We start from the raw sequence: 20,724 nt of genomic DNA on the forward strand, positions 1-20,724 counted from the left end.
CATTGCTTCACTAAATCAGTATCATTGCCTAGTGCCAAGCTCCTTTTTACCCGTTTCCTTGCACATTATTTTTCTCTTCCTCCATAATTTCTTTTAATTAATTCATGGAATGTGGGCAGTGTTGGATAGGTCAGTATTTATTACCATCCCTAATTACTCTTGAGATTGTGATGTGTTTCCTTCTTGAACCACTGCGATGCATAGGGGTAAGTACACCCATTGTGCCTTTAAGAAGAGACTTCCACTGCAGGAACCATGATCAAGTTCCAAGTCAGGATGATGCTTGGCTTGGAAAGGAACTTAACACTGGTGGTACATACATGCAAAATAAATTCTCCTATTTTCCACCTTAAATGGGCGACCCCTGATTTCTAAATCAAAGTTCTAGCTTCTCCTGCATGAGGGCATATCGTCTCCATATTTACCCTGTACAGACTCCTCAGGATCTCGAATGTTTCAATCAAGTTGCCTCTTACTCCTCTAAACTGCAGAGAATGCAAACCTAGCCTGTCTAATTTTATCTCATAAGACAAGCTGTCAATTTCCATTTATTTGTCTATTAATTTGGTAAATCTTCTCTGAACTGCTTCCAATACATTTACATCCTTTCTTGTATAAAGAGACTAATACTGTACACCATATTCCACATGTGGTCTCATAATTCCCTGTGTAGCTGAAACATAACCTGCTTGCTTTTATTTTCAACTCCCCTTGCAATAAATGATACCATTCTGTTAAGATTCCAAACTATTTGCTGTAACTACATACAAACCTTTTGCAATATGTGCGCTGGGGCAGCCAATTCCCTTTGCATTTCAGAGCTCTGAGTCTTTCACCATTTAGATAATATGCTTCATTTTTATTCTTCCTGCCAAAATGGATGATTTCACATTTTCCCACATTTCACTTAAGTTGCTAAATCTTTGTCTACTTATTTAAGTTATCTATATCCCTTTGTAGCACCTGAAGACCTCACAGTTTAATTTTCTATCTATTTTTGTGTCATCAGCAAATTTAGTAACCATGCTTTAATCCAAGTCAATTACATTAATTGTGAAAATTGGGTCCCCACCATTGATCCATGTGGCACACTACTTACAACATCATACAAACCACAAAATAACCCACTTATACTACTCTCCTTAACTAGCCAGTCTTCTGTCCATGCCAATATATTACCTCAAAATGTTGAGATTTTATTTTCTCAAATGCACCTCATCAGATGCATTCTGGAATCTGAGTGCAATCCATTCACCAGTTCCGTCTATTCTTTAAAAAAAATGTGTGCCAAGTCCCAAATGATCATAGGCCTGCTCTCATTGGGAAAGAGAGATGATTACTGGTGAGGGTCACCGCACCTCAGGTGAGGCATGAGATTGTGAGGATGGGATCTTCATGGTAATCTTAGCTGGTTTGAGAATTCAGAACCCCAGGCAACGTTCTGAGAATGTGAGTTTGAATCCCACGATGGGAGATGGTGAAATTTGAATTTAATAAAAATGGCGAATAGAGATCTAGTCTGGTGGTGCCATGGAACCATATGTCAACTGTCATAACAACTCATCTTGTTCTCTAATGTCTTTTAAGGAAAAGAATCTGTCGTCCTTACCTGGTCTGGCCTACATGTGACTTCAGATTCACATCAATGTTGTTGATTCTTAACTGTGCTCTGGGCAATTTGGAATGGGTAATAAACGCCAGCCTGACTGCCAACACTTACATCCCATGAATAAATTTAAAAAAAAAAAGCCCTGGCACCTGGCTGTCAATACAGCCTTCTAAACTCTTGCTTCTTGCTGCAGCGAACAATAATCCCCTTCACTGCACTGTCTCCTACAACCACCACATTCTTTTTGTTTGCCCCCGTTGGAGTGGATTCCTGTATCTCGATGCCATAGCCAGTTAGCTCATCTGTCCTGCAGCTCTTACTCTTCTTGCAACAAACTGAAAAAACTTGAAAACTCTTGGTCAATGCCAAGGCTGAGTTTCCTGTGGTCCTGTTATCTGTGTCTCTTTACTTGCCTCACTTGCAGTCACACATTCTTTCCCTGATCACTGACCAAATCAGAAGACCCATCAGTGCGAAAGATAAGGCTGAAACGTTGGCAACAAACTTCAGCCAAAAGTGCTGAGAACATGGATTTTGTTATCAAGAAACAGTTGGATGCACTGACAACATTCCAGAAAAAGTATCGAGGACTTGTTCTCCAAAACTTGCTGCACACCTAGCCAGGCTGTTCCAGTACAGCCAAAGGTTCTGTCTGACAATGTGGAAAATTACCCAGGTGTGTCCTGTACACAAAACAGGACAAATCCAAACTGGCCAATTACTGGCCCATCAATCTACTCTTGATCATCAGTAAAGTGACAGAAAATGTCATCAACATTGCAGTTGCTTAGCAATAACTTGCTCACTGACACCCAGTTTGGGTTGCACCAGGGCCATGCAGCTCCTGACTTCATTACAGTTTTGTTCAAACATGAACAAAAGAGCTGAACTACAGAGATGAGGTGAGAGTGACAGCCCTTGACATTAAGGCTACATTCAACAGTGTGTGGCATCAAAAACTCCAGCAAAATTGGAGTCAGTGGGAACTGGGGCAAACTCTCCGCTGGTTGGAGTCATAAGTGGCACATAGGAAAATGCTTCTGGTTACTGGGGATCAGTCATCTCAGCTCCAGTATATCCCTGCAGGAGTTTAAGATAGTGTCCTAGACCAGACCATCTTCAGCTGCTTCATCAATGATCTTCTTCCATCATGGGGATGTTCGCCAATGATTGCACAATATTCAGCACCATTTATGACTCGTCAAATATTGAAGCAGCCCATGTTCAAATGCAACAAGATCTGGACAATATCCATCCAGGCTTGGGATCACAAGGACCAAGTGACACACAAAGCCAGGCAATGACCATCTCCAACAAGAGACAAGCTAACAACCACCCCTTGACATTCACTGATGTTACCATCACTGAATCTTCCACAATTAACATCTTGGGAGTTATTATTGACCAGAAACTCAACTGGTCAAGAAATATAAATACACAGACTACAAGAGCAGGTCAGAGGCTAGGAACAGTGCAGTGAGTAACTCCCTTCCTGACTCCCCAAAGCCTGTCCACCATCTACAAGGCATAAGTCAGGGGTGTGATGGAAATCTCCCTACTTTCCTGGATGGGTGCAGTTCAATAACAACACCATCAAGGACAATGCATCCTACTCGATTGAGGCCAAATTCACAAGCTTCCACTCTTCCCCCACTCAGTGGCAGCAGTGTGTAATATCTACACGATATATTGCAGAATTCAGCAAAGATCCTTAGATAGCACCTTCCAAACTCACGACCACTTCCATCTAGAAGCACAAGAGCAGATACATGGGAACACCATCACCTACAAGTTCCCCTCCTAGCCACTTATTGTCCTGATTTGGAACTATATCACAGTTCCTTCAGTTCAATGGGTCAAAATCCTAGATTTCCCTCTGTAAGGGCATTGTGGATGTACCTATAGCACATGGACTGCAACAATTCAAGAAGGTAGCTTGCCTTCACCTTCTCAAGGGTGACTAGGGACAGGCAATAAATGCTGGTCAGCGATGCAGTATGTCCCATGAGAGAATTTAAAAAAACCCTATCCAAAAGGGTGTACCTGAAATAAGGTGTCCAGGTAACTTTCCTCATTCTTGATGATGCGTCGTTGTGTTTGCAGTTTGGCCTCCAGCTTGTAAACCCAGAGCCAGAAATGTCCAAAGTGCAGACAGACAGTTGCTGCAGATGTATTTGCATTGCACCAGTGTCCAGGAGAAGAATTGCATTCTCCAACTGCAATACCTCACCTGTTCTGCTGTCTTTATTGTGTCTTAATTAAGTGGTAATTACATAATTTATAATCTAAAATTCTTTCTTCTTGCTACCATCTCGTGTGCTAAGTTAAATATTCGAATCCAGTAAAATTTACCACTTAACGATTGAGATAAATACTAAATGAATTATTTATTTCTTCCATTCTTGCAGAATCTGTTAAAAATTACAATTGAGAGAATTATAAATTGTTTTTAAATAAAATCACTCCTTTCAGCGTTTTGTATGCAGTACCTAACAACAGTTAATCACTAACGAAGCAATTCTCAACTTTCTTGTGTCACTATTTAATTTTCTTTAAACAAATCAGCGTATTTATCCCCCTTCGATGTGTCCTCACACAGGTCTGCCTTTCTCCTGGACGGCAATTGTTGCACCTTTTTAAAATTTTCTTTGGGGTTTTATCTTCCCATCGCTTACTGTACTATACAACTGAGTCGTAGAACAGACCTTTACCAGTTCTAGTAAAATGTTGAAGCACAAGGTTATTGATAAGTGGATGAAATGTTACCAATGGACTTCTCTCATTTTACCTAGATCCCTTTGTCCTATTTCAGCTTCCCTTTTCTTGATCTTGGATCTCTTTTTAGTGATAAAGGCTGTTTTGTATCTGTGATTATTGGGATGTGCTACCAAGTGAATCGCAGAGAACTTGTTCTGATTCCAAGTTTCACAGCCCGCACTGCTTTGAACCAATTTTCTGTTTGCTTATGTTTATGCTCACTTTTTCTTGGTCCTGTGCCAACAGTCTTATTGCTTGTTTGATATGGAAAAGAGAGGAAATTGTATAATAGTCTCTTTTGACCTCATGTCAGCATTCAGCCTATGTTCTGACAGACATGTTTGACTGCAGTGAGGTGTTTTGAGAAGAAACAAAGAAAAATGCCTGTTGGTTTACTGCAATGAGTGACTTGGTTGGGAGTTTTGGCCATGGACAGTAGCCTTTATTATAAATAAAACAAAGAACTGCAGATGTTGGAAATCTCAAAAAAAACAGATTGCTAGAGAAATGGCAGTATCTGTGGAGAGAAAGTGGAGTTAATGTTTTGGGTCCCATGATTTTTCTTTAGAGCTCCAAGTACTTGGCTTTGTCAGAACTTGGTAACAGTGGTATAATTGCAGCAATATTCATTGCCTCTGTTTTGTAATAATGGCAAACTATTTGGCTTATTTTTCCCAAGCGTGAAGCAAATGCCTTTGCCTCCTGGTTTTTCCTACAATTGTATTAGCCTATTGTTGCTTATTTTCTGAAAGTGGTGATTCATACAATGGGTTTGTGGAACAGGTGTTGCTGCCAGGAGTAACTTGTCGTTCTCTGTTTTAGTGATAATTGCTGCCCATGCTCCAGTGTAAAGGGAGTTGCTTTCTCCAGACTCAAAATCCTTGGTTTTACAAATGGCAGTGGAGAGTATAAAAGCAAGGAAGTAATTCTAAACATTTATAAATTGCTTCTTAGTCTTCAGCTTGGGTTGGTTGTCCTCCTCCCATCTGAAAATGATTATGGGTATTCAGCGATCAAATCCATTCCAAATGGGTGTCTTCATATGGCCTGTCAATTAGTAGTTGAAGGGGTTAATTCTTAGGTTCTGCCACAGGTAATTCACATGAAACGAACAAGTGTTGTTGGTGTTATTTTTGTTGTTGCTGCCTGTTGACTCGTCATTGTAGCCTACTACCATACCAGGTCAGAAATTGTGCCCTTCAGTTCACCAAGATCAGCTGGAGTATTGTGTCCAATTCTGGGCATCACCCTTTCAAAAGTGGAGTGTAGAGAAGTGAGGGCTGAGGGATTTCAGTATGTAGACAAATTGGAGAAGCTGACGTCACCCTTGAAATAACTCGACGAAGGCCGGTATCCTGTCACCAAATCACCTTTATGCATGTGTGAATAAATATGACACTGACCCAACTAATTCCTAATGTGAGTAAAACCCTTAAACACCTGTTTGTATCTGTCAGCCAGGACTCCCTGATTGGACCCGCTTAACAGCCCTAATCAGGGAACTCATACAGTATGAGATCCATGTGGCTGAACTCATTCCAACCACTATTGTTTGATTTATTTTCACATGTACTACAGTACAGTGAGAAGCTTTTTTTACGAACAGTACAGGCAGATCACTGTAAGCAATGATGTACCGATCAAAGGTTGTTTAAAAAAAAAAATTAGACACAGGCATACAGGTTTCATTGTATAGGGTGTGTGCTAGATGAAATAAACGTTAGCAAGATCAGCATTATTTGAGGCTAGAGAGTCCATTCAACAGCCTAATAACAGCCAGGAAGAAGCTGTTCCTGAACCTGGTGCATGTGTTCAAGCTTCTGTATCTTCTGCATGATGGAAGAGGTTGTAAGAGATCATTACTGGGGTGCAATGGTTCGTTGATGATGTTGGCAGCCTTTCCGTGCCAATGAGCTTTGTAAATGGAGTCCATGGATGGAAGGTTGGCTCCCATGATGGTCTGGGCTGTGAATACAACTTTCTGTGGTTTCTTATGGTTCTGGGCAGGGCAGTTGCCATACCAGGCCATTATGCACCTGGGCAGTATGCTTTCAATGGTGCATCTGTAGAAGTTGGTGAGGGACCCAATGGACATGCCAAATTTCCTCAGCTGCCTGAGGAAGAAGAGGTGTTGTTGTGCCCCCATGACCGTTGCATTTACATGGGAAGTTGAAGACAGGTTGTCGGTTATTGTCACTCCAAGGAACTTGATGCTCTCCACCCTCTCAACCTCAATTCCATTGTCGGGACGTGTTCTCCTGTTTTCTTTCTGAAGTCAGTGATCAGCTGTTTGGTTTTGCTGCCATTGAGAGAGAGGTTGTTCTCATTGCACCACATCACCAAGCCCTCTATCTCCCTTCTGTATTTTTGACTTGCTGTTGTTAGATATCCGTCTTACTATGGTGGTGTCGTCATTGAACTTGTAGATGGTGTTCATTTGGATTATGGCAACATAGTTGTGGGTTTGCAGGGAGTACAGTTGGGGGCTAAGGATACACACCTGGGGGAGCTGCAGTATTAAGTGTTATTGTGGAGGAGGTGCAGTTACCTATCTTCACTGATTGCGGCCTTGGGTGAGAAAGCTGAGGATCCAGTTGCAGAGGGCAGAGCCGAGACCAAGGTCTTGGAGTTTTGAGATCAGTCTGGAGGGAATAATGGTGTTGAAGGCAGAGCTGTAGTCAATGAGCGGGAGTCTGACGTAGGTGGCCTTGTTGTCCAGACGTTCCAGGGATGAGTGGAGGGCTAGGGATATGGTGTCTGCTGTGGACCTGTTATGTTGATAGGCAAATTGTAGGGAATTGAGGCCGGCTGGGAGACTGGAGTTGATGTGGGCCACGTCAGCTCTGTCTTTTCAATTTTAACATTTAATACAGATATTGAAAATCATACAGGGTTTAGATAGATAAATAAGGAGAAACATTTTCCAGTAGTTAAAAAGGTCAGTAACCACACTGATTTCAGGCAAGGGAACCAGAGATAAGATGAGGCATATTTATTTTATACAATGAGTTTTTATGATCTGCGATGCACTACCTGAGAGTGTAGTGAAAGCAAATTAAACATTAACTTTCAAAAGGGATTTGAATAAGTACGTGCAGGGAAGGAATTTTCAAAGTTCTGAAGAAAGAATAGGGCATGTTGGGTTAAATGGATGGTCTTCTGTGCTTTCACATTTTTTTGAACCTTTGAAATTTGCAATTGTTACTTTTCTAAGTTTTCTAAGAATAATTTTACTGAGCCTTAATGGACAATGTCACTTTTGATGTATATATTATTAGCTTGTTTTTTTTACCTTGAATAATTCTGTGGGGATTCTGATGATAGACTTGTGAAACCTGCAGTTTTCACTGCACACGTGCAAGCAATTGCATTTTTGAGTTACAGCCTAGTGAGAATTGTGACCAAGTTTCAGGAAATGTTTGAAAGTGGGTTTTGTAACTTTGTTTTCCAACTTTTCTTTCTGTGTCACAGAGGTGGTAGACATGATAAGCGTACTAGCAAATTGCCCATTTAGTGTTACATCCTTTTAACTTAAAAATGTTGACCAAAAACTAAATTGTTACTGTACGTATAGGATAAAGGAAGGCAAATATATTTCCAATCTTTGAGCTGCTAACTTCCCAATTACTGTCAATTGTTTTGACTTTTAAAAATGTATCCTGCTTAAATCTTCAAATTATTGCATCGTAATTTAAACCCATTTTTGACCAGATACTTCCCAAACAGTTAGTTATGAAAAAACGAGCGGTTTTGCTTCTGCTGTTTTAAAGTTAAGGAGAAGGTAGGACTCCATATTCACCAAGACATGTGCATCTTTCATTGGGTGTGGTAATGATCCAGATTGGAATGTGTTTCTATTGGTTAATGCTTTAAATATTTTTGGCTCATGTAATTACTGGTAACATATTTGACAGAACCAGCTGAAAAGACTTGTTAAATCTGACCCTTCTAAGGGAGATGTATTAACAACAGTGCAGATGCAATGATTGAGTGATTGTTTCATTCTGTGAGGCAGTTGAAGTACTGGTACTAAAGTGAAAGCCCTTTTAAACTGTTTCTCTGATGGTCAGTGCTCATTTTAGAAGCTAAAATATTAACAGAATTTACAAAAATAGACAAAAGACTGAAGTGCGCGCAGTAAATTTTATAGCATATGATTACATAGGAGATGAGGTCTGGTAGCACAGTGATGTGTAACTCTGTCTGGGCCAGAGTACCATTTGCAAGTCCCATACCAGGATTTGTTGGCAATTCTAGCATAGCCAAGCAAGTTGATTTTCACCCTGCAAATCCATCTGATATATTTGATGGCAGGTAGGAAGAGGTGGAAATTTTTCTTGCTAGTTGTCCTGTAAAAGACACTGTAGTAATTTGCCTAAAAGTATGAACCAATTCAATAGAAGTCCATGGCCCAATCCTTAGAAATGAAATGGAGCAGACACACATATGATATACAACATAGAAATAGACTATTTAGCCCATGTATGCTCCACATGACCCTCCTCTCATCTTTCCTCAACTATAACTCTGTCAGTACAACACTTCTCTCTTCTGTCTCATATCATATCTAATCTTAACCACTGTGTGCTAGCCATCTGAACTAAATTGTGGGAAGGGAGTTTTAGATTTCAAGTGCAAAAGGATTACTGTTGTTGATATTGCCCTTTGCGCATTGCAGGAATAAGCAATCTTGGTTGTTTCCGGCATGAACTTACTCAGAATGTACATTAAAATTTGCATTTTGGTACCATGCTGAGACCAATTCATGTGCACTCCCCTTTAAAACTGCCTTGCAAAAAACAATTTTTTTTCAATCTGACTGTAATCTCTTCCATCTGAAAATTTTTAACCAACCTTAAAAAAATCCAGCTGAACTTGAGGGAAAGGTCAGAAAGAACAGTGGTGATGGAATTAACCTGTCATTCCAGGATCCTACAAGGAGACAATCTTCTTTGTTACACTTTTCATGCATTCTCCTTCTGAAATTTGATTACATAAACCACTTTGCCTGCCTAGTAATAGCTATTTGATGATTTTGATGCAGGGTACACTTCAATTTTCTCATCACAAGCACTGTCATGGCTGAGATGTGGAATCCATCCACAACCTCTACTTTGTGATCAGTGGTCAGCAATGAGGAACGAACACTCTGTTCCTTTTGAAGGGACACTGAAGCCACACTGGATTAATTTTGATCACCTGATGGAGTAGGAGAGGAATTTCCTAGATTTTTTTCATCTTGTCATTTGGTTTTGGGCAGGGTAGGAAATATATAGGTCTTATAGACAATGCTGGAGAAGCTCAGGAGGTCTGGCAGCATCTGTGGAGACAGAAATAGATTTTATGGTTTGAGGCCAGTATGACTCTTCTTCACAACTGCACGGTTTTGGAAAATTTGTTTTATATACTTTGAACAAAGCTGATGGGTGGTGTGTGGACATGGTGGTAGTGGTGGAGAGGAGGAAAAAGAAAGCAGATGTAGAGGCCTGGTGCAAAAGACAAAGGGGTTATCAATTGTGATGAAAGAGAACAAATGTAAAATGGGTATAAATTAAGGGTGAATGGATCCTGTTTACCAAGAGAAAAGTAAACGCTTGGCCTGCTGTGTTCATCCAGCCCTGCACCTTGTTGTCTAAGACATTTACAAGCTAAGGTTATGGGGAAGCGGGGAGAGAATGTAAGAAAAATGGAGAACAGACATAATAAAGTGTCTGAAGTTATGTAATTCAGTGTTGAGACCTCAAGGCTGCCAAGTGCCTAAATGGAAAATGAAGTGTTGTTCCTTGAGATTTCATTATACTTTATTTAAACATTTACAGTGGGCCTAGAGCAGACATATTAGCACAAAACAAGGTGGTTTATTGAAATAGCAAGCAACTGGGAGGTCGGATCACTCCTGTGGACACACTACTAACAGTTCCTGTTATCAACTTTTCTTTCTCTACAGCTCACCAATCTCCATTGCTTTGACTGTAGCTGCTCTTCTCTCACCCTGGATTCCATCACCACCTATCGCATACTCCTCCTTCCCCCACCATCCCCTGTCTTCAGCATATATACCATCTTTTCCTCGTTACCATCGGTTCTGAAGATGGGTCACTGGACCCACAATGTTAACTCTGCTTTCTGTTTACAGATGCTGGACCTCCTGCGTTAGTCCAGCAATTTCTGTTTCTGTGACAGAGTGAAGGTGCTCTGCAAAGTAGTCATGCAGTTTGTGTTTGGCCTTGCCACTGTAGACAGCATTGTGAGCAGTGAATGTAATAGATTGATAGAGGTCAAGTAAAACACTCCTTTTGTCTGGAAGGTGTGTTTGGTTCTATTGACCGTGAGAAGGGAGGTTGTGAATGGGCAAATGTTGCACTTCTGCAATTGCATAAGGAGCTACCATGGAGGTGTGTGAAAGTATTAGGAATGATGGAGGAGTAAAACAGATTACAATGTAGAGAACAAGCTCCGTGGAATGCTGACAGTGGAGGGGATGGTGAAGATGTGTTTGGTGGTGGCATCCTGCTGGAGGTGGTGGAAATGGCAGAAGATGGTCCTTTGCTGAGACTAGTGGGTGATTACAAAGGGCTTGGGGAACTCTGCTGTCGATCTGGGAAGGAGGGGATGGGGTGAAGGCAGAAGTGTGAGTTGGGTCAGACATGGCTGAAGGCTCTGTTAACCTCAGTGCTTGGACGGGGCATGGTGCCTCAGTGGAGGGGAAAAAAGGAACAATATTGCCCCTCCTTCACTGTCATTGGATCAGAATCTTGCTGCTCCCATCGTAACAGGTAGAGTGGGTGCATTGTTAAAATATGGATTGGAACAGTTCAACAAAGAGGCTCACGACCACTTCCCTGAGAGCAAGAATTCTTGCTCTCAAGTACTTGGTTTTATCATGCTTAGTTTGCTTATAATGAGTTGAATTGAACACATGGTCCTGTCTTGATTTTTTTTTTTTGAAATCACCCCCTTTATATTAAAGAGCAGATTTTGAGTCTATAGCTTTATAGGTAGAAAAGAAATATACAGCCCACCTGCAGCTAGTTTAGATTCCCTGCAGGCACCTTTCCTCTCTGTTATGTTCTCTGATATACAACAGAGTACAAAGTGGAGACATTAGATGTTTGAAAAGAAAAGCTTTTCTGTATAAGTTTACATTTTTTTTTGGAACTTGTGCAAATACAAAATAAAAAAAGCAGTTGCAAACAAAAAAGAGTCCACAGCAGTCCATTGTAGTATCGGTTTGCAGTGTTCTCTTAAAATATTCCTGAACCTGTTTCAGGTCAGTCTGGAAAGATGAGAGAACAAGAGATTGAAAGGGCAGAGAGGTTTGGAGGTAGCCAGTTTCTAATGGTCATGCAGAATATGGGTGGGTTTGGATTGAAGAGACCAGTTTTGTGATAAAGTAAACAAAGCTGGAAGACTGGTTGAACTTTGGCTGAAGGGAGGAATCTCCAATGTATCTCTGACAATGAAATTCAATTTGGGGATTACAGGTTACCTGGATGGTAAAGGAAAAAGAAAGTAAGCCATTGGGAACTGAGAACACCTTTGGCTTGCTTCCTGACGTTAGAAGTCTCCAGAAGATACAGCACAAATTATAACCACAGAGGGGGATTTTTGATCATTTTTAGAATTAAATGGTTGATCAATTTTCTAGTTAAATTGTAATAGTGATAGTGTTGAATAATATTTAGACAGTACAACTTTTAGCTTGTGTGACTTTCCTTGTTTGTCATTTTAAATTTGAATATCTTTCTAAAAATTATAGATGCCTATGGGCACTATGACACTAAATTCAGTATCTGGTAAAATTGGTATTGCCCATCCCTAGCGGGTCGATACTCACGTACTGTCAGATCTTGGGTTTATTTTCATCCTTGCTTGTTATCCCACATTGCTTGCCTGTTTTGGGAGTTTGAATTGTCATGTTTCCGCAGTTGAAACAAAGGATTAGCCTCGTGTTGAGTCTTCGTAACATGTAGTCTCACTCACAATTAGGTACTCGGTTTATGTCATTGTACAACATCCGTAAGACTTCTGTATAGGGGAGCGTAGTTGAATTTTGTTTTATTCCAATGAAGGGTGAAAGGAAAAAGTGATTTTTCAGAAACTATTTACGCGTATGAAATAAAATGTATCTAACATTTCAAATGACTGTGCAATCTTGAGTCATTGTGTTTTAAGTCATTTGCTTCAACGTTCGAAGGATTATTATGTGCACTTAATGTCAGGATTTCCATTTCAATGTTATTTTGCATTGAGGTGATTGTAGTGTATGTGACCTAATTGACACCATTTTGGAGTAGCCTGTCCTGTTTTCTGTCCATTCAACGTCCAATTCTCCTGCACCCTGACCTTTTGATTCACAACCTTTCTCCTTGTTGAGGTTCCTGTTTGGTGATTCCATCTCCGGCCATTATTCTTGCCAGATAGCTTGTTGCTGATTCACCAACCCGCAGAGCCTCCTGCTTGATCCTTCCCAACCCTTCCATTTACAGCTTGTCTTCCTTCCGTGCTCACTTACTCCTTCTTACTAGTCCTCTCACATACCCTTCCTCCCCATGAAAAGGGAAAGGCAAGCTAAAATGAGTTGCAGATAAGAAAATCAGTGGGCAGAAGGTCAAAGAGTTGGGAGGGTTGGGAAGCTGGGTGAGTGACAAGTGGAAATGTGAGCAAACAAGATCAGGGATCGCCGTTTTCAGCGAGCAGGAGACAAGTATAAAGAGTTACCGTATTCCAATCTATTTTTACAAAATTTTAAAAATCATTTCATTTCCAGGAATATAGGAATGTTGATTATTTTAATTTAGAAGAACTCGGAACTTGAAAGGATTTATAGAATCGAACTACAGTTTTTACAGTGGTTACAGTGGAGAAATTTGATTTACCTCTTTTATGGGCAGCAAGGTGGCTCCGTGGTTAGCACTGCTGCATCACAGCGCCAGGGACCTGGGTTCAATTCTCGCCTTGGGTGACTGTCTGTGTGAAGTTTGTACATTCTCCCTGTGTCTTCGTGGGTTTCCACTGGGTGCTCTGGTTTTGCCCACAGTCCAAAGATGTGCAGGTTGGTTGGATTGGTAAATGCAGGGTCACAGGTAGGGGGGATGGGTTTAGTTGGAATACCCTTCAGAGAGTAGGTGCAGACTTGATGGGCTGAAGGGCTGATTTACACACGATAGGAATTCTGTGATTAAAACTATATCATTTAAAGTTGCATTCTTGAAAAGTGCAAGCACAATGTTCACCAAGACTCAGTATTTTATTGAATGTTGATTATACAAGACAGAATACAGGAAAGGGATTGAGTGCTTAGCGGCATGGTGGAAAGTCAACAACCTCTCCATCAACATCAGCAAAACGAAGGAACTGGTTAGTGACTTCAGGAAGTGGAGAGGAAGGCACGCTCCTGTCTGCATCAGTGGTGCTGAGGTGGAGCTGGAAATAATCAAGAGTGCCAAGTTCCTGGGAGTGATGATCACCAACAACCTGTCCTGATCCACCCACATTGACGTGTCAGTCAAGAGAGCACAGCAATGTCTCTACTTCCTCAGGAGGCTAAGGAAATTCAGCATGTCCATGAGGACCCTTACCAGTTTTTATAGATACACCGTAGAAGGCGTCCTATCTGGATGAAACACAGCATCGTAATGACAGCTGCTGTTCCCAAGATACCTTCACATTCAGTGCATTGTAAATTCTTACTGTGATTTTGAAGTTACATAAGGACTTCCCATGCTTTTAGGTTTACCTTGCACCCAATTAATAGTTTATAAGACAAAGAAGGGACCTAAGGGGCAATTTTTTTCTTGCAGATGGTGGTGCATGTATGGGATGAGTTGTCAGAGGAAGCGGCGGAGGCTGATACAATTATAACATTTAAACGGCATCCAGATGGATATATGAATAGAAAGGGTTTAGAGAGATATGGGCCAAATGCTGACAAATGGGACTAGATTTATATAGGATCTCTGGTCAGCATGGATGAGTTGGACGAAGGTTCTGTTTCCATGCTGTATATCTCTAAGACCGCATGAAACTACAGAGGTGTGAACACAGCCTCGTCCATCACACAAGCCAGTCTTCCTTCCATTCACTCCATCTATACTTTCCTCTGCCTTGGGAAAGCAACCGACATAATGAAGACCGCTCCCACCCCCTGTTATACTCTCTACTCCCTTTTCTGTCGGACAGAAGATCTAAAAGTTCGAATAAATATACAAACAGGTTCATGAACAGATACTTTCTCATTGTTATCAGACTTCTGAATGGAGCTTCCCAGTGTAAATGTTGTTCTCTCTCTCTCTGCACCTTCACTAGGGCTGTAACACTGTATTCCACACTTTGCTCTGCTTCCCTGATCCACTTTGTATGGTACAATCTGGCTGTATGGCATGCCAAGACAACTCTTTTCACTGTATCTCAGTACGTGTGACAATGATGAATCAAGCCATCAAAACTATCAAACTGATTGTTGGAAAATCCATCTGGTTCACTAATGTCCTTTAGGGAAGGAAACTGTCATCATTACCTGGTCTGGCCTACATGTGACTCCAGATCCACAGCAGTGTGGTTGACTCTTAACTGCCCTCTGGGCAATTAAGCATGGGCAACATATGCTGCCTAGCTAGTGACATCCCTCATCCCATGAAGGAATAAGTAAAAGCAAGGAATAAGGAAGAAAAAAAAAAGCAACTTCTTGCTTAGAAGAGTCTAACATGGTGTCGTGATGTAGCTGGCTTGCTTCTTGACTTGATGTTTTGTCATAAAGGTTATATAGAAAGTCACTGTATTCTTGTACACTCTTGGTGACTATTTTCAGCGGAAGCATTATTAAGTGAAAGTCCTAGTATTAAGGAAAACTCAAAACTGCAGCAAAAGAAATGTATGGCAGCTTGGCAGTCAGGGAGGTACGGAAATTGTACATTTTAACTGCTCTGACTGTTGGTCCTGAAATTTGATTCAAAGAATTGTAACCTCGCTTTACGGTTTGTGAGTTTTTGTTTATCTTTAAACATTTGTAATTGTTGTTTTCAGCTTACACAATACTAACCTATCAAGCTAGCCCGCACCAAGTTGCATTAACATTAAAGTTATTGTGGCATTTATAACCCATTGGCCTTCTGTGTCAAGAGTATGACATCAAACTTTTTGAAATTATAAAATTCTTACAGCAAGGCACTGATATGACTCATTGCTGTGGCATTTCTTTGGATCAGTAGACACAACCCAATTTCAACCCTGCTCATTTACCAAGAGAATTAAAATCTATTTCGGTTTGATTGGAAAATGGGATGGAGAAATTCTTATTAATTATTCAAAATATTTATAATAAGCAGCATTGCTATGTTAGAATTCAGTTAACAACTTTAACTGTTGGGCTTAACTCACTCTCACTAGTGTACACAGATAATGTCTTCAGTTCATTTGAGCTATTGGGGACTTTAAACACTCAAACAAGAAGAATGTTCCTTCTTATTTTCAGCCATTGACATTCTTTGCAAATTCTTTTTCCCTATGTGAGAAACCTGATCTTTTACAGTGAAACAACTTTTGGATGATTAGATTGTTTAATAAGTCCCAGCTGAAGTTTAATGCACTGAAATACAATTGTGGAAGTACAGCTGGAATGTCTCGAATACGTCTTAATTGCTTTTTCTTGAATTACAACAAATATAGATGGCTTTCTGAGCCTATATTTAAAACCCTGTACTCACAATTTCACAAATTTACGTCAATCAAAGTGGAACTCAAAGCAAAGTAGACAAAATTTCTGAAGTTTTCATCAAGTAATACTTTTCTCTCTTTGTCTCTGACATGACAAAAATGATACCACTTAGCAGGCATAATGTTACTGGTAATTGAAACAAAGATTTAAACTTATTTTTGATACGTTCTGTGAAGTGGCTCGGCGGCTGATAAAATTGTTCAAGCCCAGACGTTCTTTTAAAAAAAAAATCAGTCTCATTTAATCAAAAGGTTAGTGTTGACAGCACAGTCATCATTTATTTTGATTTCTTGGTTAATTGAGGCACATGCACTTCTTGTCTTGTCTCATGTGTTGCTGTTCCTAATTTTGGATTATTTTGGAATAACCGGAGAACTTTGGAATTATGTTCCTATCCCTAATTTATGTCATCCGTATTTGTCTGAATCACATCTAACTGAGTTATATGATTATTAAAAACAATTGCACTTCGAATTAACAAGAGGCAAAGGGAATAATAAAGCAATTTTTTGATGTTAAACTTTGTTTAACGGTCATGACTTTTAAAAATAAATCAGACTAGGTGATGATGCAATGATAGGGACAAGTGTTTAGTGTATTCATTATAAAGAAAATTGAGGTTGACATGTTTCATCCTGTCTTCATTAAACCTTTTCTTGTTGTATAGTTTTTGATCCCCTCTGCTTTGTTATTGCAGATATTTGGTTTCCAGGCAGGCCTGACCTCCTTGGATAGTGAAGGATCATTCTGTCCTCCTGTCCCGGTCATTCTTCCTTTCAGCACAGCCTTTTATGGCAAATTACTTCGACTTCCATCATATTGGTGAGTTGACAGCCATTCAGAATGTGCTAGAGGCTGTTCATTTTACTGTACTATTAGATTGTCCTTGTACACTGATATCATTGTATTCATTTGCATTTCCAATGAACAGTTGGCTAATGAAATAACGAAATGGTGAAGTCACTGTTTTAATAACTTAGTAAATCTGTGTTTAAATGTGTTTTGAAATTCATTGGCATTCACTTGGGAATGCTGCCTGAAGTGTTTTCATCAACATGAATTGAAATATATATATGCATTACTGAGGTCACTGATATTTTAGTCGATCTTAGTCATCATCTACAGAGTAGAAACTTGCTGTGTGCTATCATGCACTGTTCAGGAAAGATGTTCCATGTAATTGCTTCTACTTCAGTGATATACTGTCCATGACCATCTCCAACACAGCATGTTCTGTTCTTCAATTCTACTTTTAAGTACAGAGTTTACCTGTTCTAATGAAATGATTATACAAAGGCTGATGCCGAAATGTTTACTTGTGAATGAGTCGTCTGCCTTTCTTCATTTCCTATTTCAAATAAGTCCGTTCTTAATAAAGAGTGCTTTTAGTGGCCCCTGTGGAAGTGTAGAAGACAATGGAAATGATAACACAAATGCCCTTAACATGACCTACTTCAGCCAATTTGCTGTGTTTGGACAGCTTAGAAATGGAACCTGAGGAGCTGTGCCATTCCAGTCATATGGGATTTTGCTCAGTGTGAAGTGCTTTCTAGGCTTATGTGGAATGCTTTAGCGAAACTTTGCCAGTATACAGTGCTTTGCTCAAAAGTCCATTATTTATGTTTATTAGCATTAGTAGACTATTATTGAAAGGGGAAGGGGGGAATTGATTTTGTCCAGATGCATCTACCTTCCACTTGGATAGCACTGGGAAATAGTAACAAAGAATGACCTCATGATCTTGAATTCACTCAACTCCCCTTCTTCCAATATGGCTGAGTTCAACTCGCATAGCTCAAATCAGTAATTTAAGCAAGGGGCATTTCCTGGATTGTATGGTGCAGTACTGCAGCTAGTTATTTACCCATTTAGCCACTTGTGTGGTTTTAAAAATTGTTTTCCAGTGAAATCTTGGTTTCCTAAAACTCTAGGATCTTTTTCAATAACAGTTGTAAGGGTTTGCGTATTTGCCAGTGAATGTCCAGCAATGTTGACCGTAATATATTCAAATGATTTTTTTTATTAGAATGAAAGCATTATAGTGTGTACTGAACAATGTGCATTTATTTAATACCAAGGTGTATCCATGTGCAGCGGATTGCAGAAAGGCCATAACGGCTAACTGCTCTGAGAGTAATTAGAATATTTGGTTTGCATCTCTGCATGCTCTTATCTTGATGAGTATGAAGTAGTGGAAGGATTGCCAGGCAAGTTCATTTTTTGATTCATTCATGAGTTGTAGGCATTGCTAGGCCAGGATTTATTGTCTGTCTCTACTCGCCCTGGAGAAGATGATGGGTTAGCTGTCTTCTCATGTGAACTCGCTTTCTGTGACTGAAACGAACATATCACCTACTCTGAGCGATTTTAAGTATCTCTTTGAATGCCTACACAGAATTTAGAACCACAGTTGAGCTCTGCTCACCAGGATTGTCTGGAGTGGATGGCCCCTAAAATTCTTGACTCAGGCAGGAATGTAACCAGAATGCCAAAGGCCCACCCCTTAATTAGAGGCTAGTGCTTTTTATTGAGGACAGCAGTTAATTATTGGATTTCTGCTTTTATAATTTAAAGATTGTTTTCATGTGTATCAAAGTACGACATCTGAAATGTGATAGGTTCAGAATACTTAAACACACTCCGTTACATACTTAGACATGCTCACTCACAGTCACTCTCATAATGTTTTGTTTTTATAATTAGAGGTTGCATGAACTAATGGTAATTTAGTAAAATGAAATTTGGATTTGAATTATAAAACCAAATGCTTTACTGGTAAATGAATATTGTTCAGATTTTAAGTGTTTACAGTTATGTTGGCTACAAGATTTCTGGATTTACTCTAGCATTAAAAACAATATTTACTTGTGTCAAATAAAAACTTTTGACTTGGCGTAAATCTATATGATCTATTCAAACATGACAGTATTTGAAGAGGTAACTTTAGCAGTGCCTTGTTATTTCTCTGACTACTGGTTATTTTCAGCACAACCAAAAATCTGGGGTCCATGATGGATTAAGTAGTTGAATTGCTTCACTTTTAAATTAGGAAAATGGATTAGACTTGATGTTTGTAACAGCAAGACATTGCCCCATTCCTGCTCCCATAAAGTCTTTATGAACACTTCAGAGCATTAGATGTAAATTTTAACCTCAAATGATGCGATATGTTCGCAGATTCTTTCATGTGTTACTTGTGCTGGACACCAATCAATATTAGGCATTTGAAGAAAATTCTTCTTGTATTGTCATTACTGCAAAGTGTTAGTTAGATATTAAAATTACATATACTTAAGGATCTTCTGCTTGCCAGAGTTTCTATTTGTTAAAATTAGGATTACAGAATTTTATGAAGAGATGAGGAGAAAATATTTTGTGAATTCTTGGATTTCTCTACCTCGGAGAGCTGTGGAAGCTTAGTAATTGAGTGTTTGCAGTAGAGATTGACATATTTCTAAATACCAATAATGTAAAGGCATATGGAGGTAATGTGGCAAAAAGATATTGAAGCAGAAGTTCCATCATAACCATATTGAAAGGCAGAATAGGCTTGAGGGCCTGAATGGCCTGTTGTTTCTGTGTTCCAATGAACCAAGGTAGATGGAGCTGAAAGACAGAGAAGCCATAAGCTTATTGATCTCAAGAGAAGCTGCCCTTAGGGACTGAATGGTCTACCACTTCTCCTGTGCATGTGGATAAGACAGGATCCTGAGTTGGAGACAAGACCTAGCACAGACATGATGGGATCAATGTCTTTTTTCTACGCTATAATTCCTGTGATTCCATTTGAATGGTAGCAGTTAACATTGGTAGCCATGTGGTGGTGTCTTAGTTGCTGGTTTGAAATGTATTCACCAGATGGTGATGGTGCATGGAGAATTGAGACAAATGTAATTATATAACGTGTAAAATAATGCTCTGTAAGAAGTCTCTTGTCAGGTTGTCAGTTGGATTTTTGAAGTTCATAGACATTTTTTTCACAAAAACAGATGATTGAAGGACTTAGAAGTACACTTCTATGCACCTGTTTTCATTTGAGCCTTTTAAAATTTGCTTTGCTCTTGATCTTGATAGTGTCAAGATAATGAAACGTTGACTATGAAAAGATTACTAGAATTTCATGTCTGGAAGCTATTCTTGCATGATGAGCTATACAGATGAATGGTGAGGGCTGAAAAAGCAAGTTACTTAAGAAGAATGTGTTGCTGTTAGCACCCTGGACTTCATTTTGGATTAGTGATATTGGGATATTTTTGCTTTAGTGTACATTCCAATAAGCGTAATGAAAATAAACTTCCCTAGACATCAGGCGAGATTACCTTTTGCTTTTTTTTTTTGAAATTTGTACGTGAGTTTCACATCATGGGTTGCTATGCTGGTCAAATTCAAAAGCAGCCTGCATCCTATGCTACAACTTTTGATCTTGTGTTCTTCTAATTCTTAATGCTATACATTTCCATACATTTCTTCCCCTCACAAAGATAACTTAAGTGCTGTGGTTCTACTGATTCTCAGTGCTCTTGGATTTCCTGATCAAGTAACATACTTAATTATTCTGTTTACAGATAGTGAAGGTTGGTGTGGTATGTGGCATTTAACAATGAAACATTGATAGAATCATAGAGTTGTAGAGCGCTGGAGC

General features: G+C 39.6%; 1 protein-coding gene across 1 annotated transcript in view; it reads left to right on the top strand.

Annotated features, from left to right (window-relative positions):
• The window catches only part of LOC109919304 (intermembrane lipid transfer protein VPS13B-like), a 275,649-nt gene that overhangs the window by 189,887 nt on the left and 65,038 nt on the right, over positions 1-20,724 (top strand). The window contains exon 17 of the mRNA XM_048596096.1: positions 16,780-16,904. Coding sequence (XP_048452053.1) covers positions 16,780-16,904 — 125 coding nt within the window. The remainder of the gene's footprint in view (positions 1-16,779; positions 16,905-20,724) is intronic.

The sequence above is a fragment of the Rhincodon typus genome, chromosome 4 (genome assembly GCF_021869965.1).
Source record: "Rhincodon typus isolate 14 chromosome 4, sRhiTyp1.1, whole genome shotgun sequence".
Lineage (NCBI taxonomy): Eukaryota > Metazoa > Chordata > Chondrichthyes > Orectolobiformes > Rhincodontidae > Rhincodon > Rhincodon typus.